This window comes from Protomyctophum bolini, assembly GCF_963924005.1.
Source record: "Protomyctophum bolini genome assembly, chromosome: 8".
In the NCBI taxonomy this organism is placed as follows: Eukaryota; Metazoa; Chordata; class Actinopteri; order Myctophiformes; family Myctophidae; genus Protomyctophum; species Protomyctophum bolini.
In genome coordinates this window covers 33073366-33080865 of record NC_137869.1, presented here as the reverse complement: position 1 = coordinate 33080865, position 7500 = coordinate 33073366, and the positions used below count along the sequence as shown (strand labels likewise).

The window sequence follows — 7500 nt, the reverse complement described above, 5'->3', positions numbered from 1 at the left end:
AACGGCAAGCGGATTCTGGGTTCCGCCGACCTCCCAGGAGACGCAGAGTGCCCTTGAAAAGTCCCGCCCCGCCAGAGCGCATCAAAGGACGAAAAGCCACTGATTCTTCTGTCACTCTTTATTTTTTTATAGCTATTATTTATTTATTTTTATTTGATTATTATTATTTTTTTCATCCATGGTGGTGTTTGATTCAGGTACACTGTCATTGTGGGGGACTGTCGTCCCCATCCCACCCCACCCCCACCCACCAAAGATCTATTTTTATTTTATTGTTTTGTATTGTATTTTATATGCTATCTATTATACATAACTCTTACGCCTTATTTATTTTTCTGATTGTATTATGTCATTTGTATATTTATATTCGGTTTACCTTATTGTTATAATTATTATTATTATTATTATTATTTGTGTATAAAGTGTATATAGGGTCAGCTTGGCGGCTTGATTCGTCACAGAATCCAAGCAACAAAAGCACTGGGTGACCAAATAGTAATTTAGAAGGATTTCTAAATGTTATTGTTTGTCATTCCTGACATGATACAACTCAGCTAAATGTCAGTAAATGCAAAGCCCTCCGTTTGGGAATCATCCGCATCTAACACAAATCCCATGGTCCAATGGGGCTGGGCATAATGCTGATGGGCGGCCTCCTGGTCCAATGGGGCTGGGCGTTATGCTGATGGGCGGCGGCCTCCTGGCGGCGGCGCAGCCTGTCTCTCACACACGGGTCTACCTTTAAAACCTACCTCCGATGTTGGTGTCTCTACTGTCAGTTATGTTCCACGTGTCTCTACTGTCAGTTATGTTCCACGTGTCTCTACTGTCAGTTATGTTCCACGTGTCTCTACTGTCAGTTATGTTCCACGTGTCTCTACTGTCAGTTATGTTCCACGTGTCTCTACTGTCAGTTATGTTCCACGTGTCTCTACTGTCAGTTATGTTCCACGTGTCTGTCAAAGGACTTTGTTGCTGTTTCACTTTTTTTTGCGCCGCTGATCTCTCCAACTGGGAACACAAAGAGATGAGCTCGTCTCTGGCGTTCCACTCTGAACTGTGACGTGTGGCTATTATGGGGGGGGGGGGGGGGGGGGGGGGGGGTGTTCTGCTCTGTCTACATGCTGCTGTTGGGGAGAGAATTGTTTTTGTGAGTCTATTCCAAAGTGACTAACTGCACAGCAAAATCCAGGTCCATTTTTACACTCTGAAGAGTTGAATGAGCACTGAGGATTTTGCTGTATGCTCTCTCATGTGACTGTATACGCATTTTGTTATTGAGATGTAATGTATAAAAAACAAAAAGTGATATATTTAATAAATACTTTAACCTCAGTTTTCTTTTGTGCCCCAGGCTCCATATACTGCACAGTGAGTGTGTGTGTGTGTGTGTGTGTGTGTGTGTGTGCGTGCGTGCAATGGCTGAGTGAAATCAATCATCGAAAACAAAACATAACACGTAACTTAACCAAGTGTGAGGTTGTGCAATCGGAACGCATGCACATACACAGGTACACTCTCATTCACACATACACAAACACAAGCTGTCCTATCCTGTCTCTGTGGATATTGCCCGAGGAGCTCATTTCTATATTCAGTGTGTGTTTGTGTGCAAGCATTCATGCATGCAGTGTTATCATGGGGATCTATAGTGTGTGTGTGTGTGTGTGTGTGTGTGTGTGTGTGTGTGTGTGTGTGTGTGTGTGTGTGTGTGTGTGTGTGTGTATGTGTGTGTGTGCGCGTGTGTGTGTGTGTGCGTGTGCGCAATCTGCGCATGTGTGTGTGAGGAGGGGGGAGTGTTGTCTAACTTTAGACAGTTCACCAGGACATGGCTCTGGCTGGCCCTCTGCTATGCTGCCTTTTGACCCGCTCCCTGTTTGCTTTGGTCGGGCACAGGAATTCGCCTCAACCTCTCATGCCCACTGCCAGCCTGCCTGGCACCACCAGATTTATTTTTATTCTTTACAAATTGGACCTTTGCTTTATCCTCTTTGCCACATTCCAAGACTGAGGGGAGCCTGATCACATTCAAGGACTTGTGCCAGACTGATCCCCGTTCTCATTACCAATATGCCTAAACCACTTCATTATGAAAAAGGAATTTGGAGAGAAAAAGGAATTTGGAGATTATCTTTTATTGCCTATCGATGAGTCTTGCTTTGAACATTTAGGCGTTTAATTACCTTAATGTGAAAAGCAGCAGAAAGTTCATACAAATGACAACTAGGACAATAGCTTAAAATAGTGTTCATTTTTTTATTTAAAAAAAAAAAAAACATTAAATACAAATTAAAATTGAACAAAAACAAAATCATTTCTTTCTCAAAGAAAATAATAGCTGTGTGATTTCTAGTTTAGTAACATGAAAAGCTTAAAATCAAAAAACTCTTTTAAAAGGATAAAACACAAAATGAAATGAAAAATAAAGTACATTTACCCGTGAACAGAGAGAAATTCTTTAACGTGACCGGTGGGGGAGGGTGGGGGGAGCAAGAAAATCAAAAGGTGACATACAGAGGTGACCCTGGCTCTGCATGACAGAACTGAGACTTGGATGGCAGGGTGTGCATGGGGAGAAGGGACGTAACTGAGTGGTGAGAGGTTTAGTGGCTCCTACACAGCCAATGAACTCAACATGACCAGAGACCTGAGTGTCCTACTGACATAGAGAATCGTCCCCCCCTCCCCAACCCTCCCTCCATTCCTTCCAGGGTACTCACTCACCCGCGGGGGGGCTCGGAGCTTACAAAATGACCCTGCTGAGAAACAGCAGTAAAACAGTTTTCATTAAAAAAAAGGAAATATATATAAAAAAAAGAAAAAAAAAGAAACATTCATTAGTGATTATATTCCCCCAAAATACGTTGAATCATAGACTTTATTGTGCAATCGGTGAGTCACTGAATTGTTTCATAAGAATAAAAAACAAAACATAGTTTCGATCAGCTTATAATTCTTTCTTAGATAAATAACTTTCTTTTCACTTTAAGTACTGTACATGATGTCTAGTCAGACACGTAGCTGGCCAGGAAATAATAATAATAAGATTTTATATATTTATATATAAAAAGACACGCTTACAAATATCATGGGGGAAGGGGATAGCTTAAACATAATTTTATGTTCCGACCCCCTATACATCAAGTCTTCGAATAGAATGGGATATAGCACCAAGAGCTTGGTTGTAATTCATTTGCTGTTAGCTTTTTTTGTGTGTGTTTTTTGTCTTTGTTTATTTTTTTTAGTGAGTGTACAGCCGATTCCATGCTACCGAGCTACTGGGCTAGCATCCATGCTACCGAGCTACTGGGCTAGCATCCATGCTACCGAGCTACTGGGCTAGCATTCTTTGCCGGCACTCTCAACTTTTCAAGTCTCTTCTCTTTTTTTTTTTACACAGGATGCGGGAGAGAATCAGACAGGAAGCTCCTCAGTGGACCCCCCGCCTCGTGTGAATGCATATATTTGGTGCCGTGTCCACCTGGTGGAGTTATGTTGGCATGAAATCATTTGTACAAGTGTTTTCAAAGAAATGAAAACAAAGCAACGACAATATAAGAAGGAAAAAAAGGAAAAAAAAGTTGCATTGAATGGAAGTTTTGAGGGGTGGGGAGGTGGTAGAGGAGGGGGTGTTCTATATAAGTTCACTGTCAAAAGTCCTGCTGTACCGTCGTTTTCCTTTTATCTTCTTGTCTTTCTGTCTCTCCCTGGGTTTTTAATATTGTTTTTGTTTTCCTTACAGTATCTCGCTGTCTCGTCTGACGTTACCTTGCAGGAAAGGTATGCAGACGCAAATAGGTCCAATCGTCTTTAACTGCATGCGTTGGCGAGGAGCGGTGCAGCTAAAGTGCTTTAAGTGCTTGTGCTCAGGCTTGAAGCATTGGGCAAGAAGGGAGTCAGTGGAGGATGGGGGGGGGTAGAACCTGTGACGGAGCAGGCCGGGCACGCAGGGCACGTGCTATAGTTTGAAACAAGCCTACATCAGTGTACATACACACTGCTGTCAGCTAGAGAAGTGAAGAGGAGCAGGGTGCTGGGGATGAAAGACGGAGAACATCGTTGGTGAACTTGGCATGTGTGTGTGTGTGGGGGGGGGGGGGGGGGGAGTTGGGGGGTGCTTAGTTGTTGATAGGAGAGGGGATCAGGGGATACGTTTAGGCACAGCAAACAGAGGACTCACAGGGGCAAAGATTAGGGTTCAGGATAAAGGCTTGAGATGAGATTAGAGCAATCACAGTGGTTCTCAAACCTTTTCCATTTCAAAGGCCACTATAACTCGGAGAGTGTACAAAATTAAAGTGTAAACTCTCAGAGTTACAGACCTATAACGATCCATTTATCTGAAACCCCCTCAAGGAAACCTGAGGGTCCATGGACCCCCTCTTTAAGAACCACTGGTTTAGAGCACCTCACCACCTCAGACCACATGGGCCACAGGGGTGTGTGTGTGTGTGTGTGTGTGTGTGTGTGTGTGTGTGTGGGGGGGGTACATGGGTAGGGGAATAGTGAAGCGAAAAGGAGGGGTTTTAGAAGAGGGGTCAGGGGCACATAGCTATGGTTCTAAGGCACTGCACCTGTCCGAAATACCTCTACTTCCCCTCGCCCTGCCCGTGTCCCTATGGGGAGGGGGGAGGCCCTCAGCAGGCCGATACCTCAGAATGGACCCTGAGCCTGAGAGCTGATGTTTTTATTGTTCGTTTTTTCTGCTTTGTTGAACTGAGGAGGGAGATCTCTAAACAGAATGAACTGAGAAGGGACATCTCTAAACAGAAGCTTTTTGAAGTACAGCGTTTACACAAACACTTTGGGAGATACCACACACATACACACACACGCTCACGCGCGTGTGTGCGCAGACAGGCACATGAACACACGTTGCGGTGGGGAGGGGGGGTCACAGTCACAAACGAGTCCTCTTTAAAGTGAGTGGAAAAGTCCCTCCTTCCTCTCTCTCTAAAAGAATAGTGCAGACGATAAGATTTCCCTCCTCTCTCACTGTAGAGAGGATGGAGGTTTCCTTAGCTCAGAGCACATGGCTGACAGAAATCTCGGCCAATGGCCTTTCTAGGCTGTGCTCCTCTGTCTTTCTCTGACACCCCCCCTTCCTTCCACCAAAAAGTCCCTCTCTCTCTTTCTCTCTCTCGCTCTACCCCTCTCTGACAGACCACATGACTTGGAGTCAAAGGTCCAGAGCTCCTTCCAAATGATTACATAGACTAAATGCAGGAGCAAATTTGTCTCTCTCTCTCTCTCTCTTTCTCTATCTCCCCCCCCCCACATTCTCACTCTCTCCATACGCTCTCGTTCTCCCCCGTTCGTCCCTCTCTCTCATTTGCTCTCCAGGTTGTAGCACTGTGTCTCGCCCCTCTCCTTGCCATCGTAGCCTGGCAGTGGTTGGCCGTACTTGTCCACACACCAGCAGTAGCCCCGCTTCCTGCCTTTTGACGGGCGGCACTGCAAAGAGACCAGAGGGTGGGGGAGAGAGAGGGGGCGGGGGGTTAAACAAATGTATTACCTGAACATTCTGTTTGTTATATTAAGCTACAGTATTGCTATGGCAAAATACTGTATATTTGTTCGCACTGAGTGTGCGTTTGCTTCACGTGTCGGAGAAGGCCGATCTATGAGCTCACAACGCATGGTGGCTGCTGCGTGTCGTGAGCACTATATATACACACCAGTTTTAGGAAAGGAGCCTTCAGTCTCCAACAGGTAGAATTGTGCAGACAAGGTAACACTGGCGTGGTAAGAGACCATGCAGCACACAGACACCATTCAGCGGGTACTGACTGCCCTCCATAGTGTTGGAGTGGGGGAGGGAGGGAGGGAGCCCGTGGACATAGATTAGAAAAACAGGTTGACAGTCTATCACTTTGAGACGCGTTGTGCAAACAGATTAGCGTTTCCAAGGTGAGGCCTTAAATTGACACAAATGTATCAACACCCGCTCGGATGAGCACTGAGCGTGTGTGTGTGTGTGTGTGTGTGTGTGTGTGTGTGTGTGTGTGTGTGTGTGTGTGCGCGCGTGTGTGTGTGCGTGTGTGGAGGTGCTATCCCTGCCCTCCCTCCTCTCTGTTGCCCTTTTCATTTTGGATGTTTGTCAGGAATGAGGCAGAGTCATGCCTCAGCAGAACTCTAATAAGACAAACATCACATAGATGAGGAGGAATGCCCTGCATGCCAGCCTCTCTCTCTCTCTCTCTCTCTCTCTCTCTTGTGTGTCTGTCTTGGACACACACCCACTATAGTGCAGCAACAAAGCCTGGTGTCTGGTGGTTGGGCATCATTGAGACCATATATGTATCGATCTTGGGAAAGAGCTATTCTTTTAACTCCCAAGGGTGTACAAATAGACCCTTTCAGGGTTCTCATTTACTGCGTGGGAGATCCTACGATCCCTAAAAGCGAGCTCCAACACTCACTTACTCGTTACAGCGTAAAACCAGGAGAGTATACTTTACACACTGCATTTCATTTCTGTGTGGAGGGCCGTTGATATATAAACTTTGTAGAAAGAAGAAAATGCACAGATGCTGTTAAAAAGCCAAAGGCTGAGGCGAAGTTTGTACTATATCAGGCCCATGGGCTCAAACCAGTGGGGGGTGTACTGAGAAAAAGTAGATTCTTTTCGATAGAGAGCAGGGGGGAGGGGGTGTGTGGAGGTGTTGGGGAGGCGGGGGGGGGGGGGGGGGATGCAGTGAGCGAGTGAGAGTGAAGGAGTGTGAAGGTAAACACAGAGTTGCTAAAATATTTGCCAAGGCCAGGGCCGTGGGGGAAACCAGCACTGCTATTCTGGGCAGCTGGCAGACACTCAAAATCATCTGGAGCTGATTATGGCCTACACACACACACACACACACACGCACACAAACGAAGACACATACACACGTGCGTCTGTGTACTTGTGTGTGTGTGTGTGTGTGTGTGTGTGTGTGTGTGTGTGCCTGCCTCCCACCCCCCCACAAACACACACACACACACACACACACACACACACACACACACAATGCACATCCATATATATATCCACACATGCATGTGCAATGTCATTCAGTTCCACTCTTCATGACTGAAGGCTCTGACATGGCTACATTTATGAACTGTGTTTATGGTACGGGACACAGCATTGCAGTATGATCTCTGTGTAGGTCTGTTTAGAGACCGACATTATGAGCACTGTTTAGGGTACTTAAGAAAGAGCACCGTGTGTCAGTTGACTGATCTATTTGTTCCGTCCTAAACCTTGACACCAGAACAACCTCTTATACTATAAGTGGAGAGACACAGACAGAGAGACAGATAAACAGGCAGGCAGGCACAGACAGACAGACAGGCTGCAGACGTTCAGACAGACAAGACGTTCAGACATTCAGACAGACAAGACGTTCAGACAGACAGATGTTCAGACGTTCAGACAGACAGACAGACGGTAGTGTAGACTAGAGTGTGACCAAGTGTGTGTTTCCGGTGCAGTACACATCCACGTGCACACTGAGTGTA

The 7500-nt window shown here is 45.9% G+C and overlaps 2 protein-coding genes across 3 annotated transcripts in view; one reads left to right on the top strand and one right to left on the bottom strand.

Annotated features, from left to right (window-relative positions):
* LOC308320206 (insulin-like growth factor-binding protein 1) overlaps window positions 1-987 on the top strand; it is a 2810-nt gene extending 1823 nt beyond the window's left edge. The window contains 1 exon segment of the mRNA XM_080770524.1: window positions 1-987. This exon segment is cut by the window's left edge and continues 54 nt beyond it. Within this exon segment, the coding sequence (XP_080626650.1) occupies window positions 1-57 (57 nt within the window). The 3' untranslated portion in view covers window positions 58-987.
* Window positions 988-4087: 3100 nt separating this feature from the next.
* The window catches only part of igfbp3 (insulin-like growth factor binding protein 3), a 17407-nt gene continuing 13994 nt past the window's right edge, over window positions 4088-7500 (bottom strand). Inside the window, exons 4-5 of one of the 2 annotated variants that reach the window (XR_013964520.1) lie at window positions 4323-5454; window positions 4088-4269 (exon numbers count right to left, since the gene is read on the bottom strand). Coding sequence is in view for 1 of the 2 variants with exons in the window: in XM_080770395.1 (XP_080626521.1) it covers window positions 5329-5454 (126 nt within the window). In the remaining variant the exon portion in view is untranslated. Of the gene's footprint in view, window positions 5455-7500 lie in introns of both variants that reach the window. The other variant, XM_080770395.1, reaches the window with a different exon arrangement.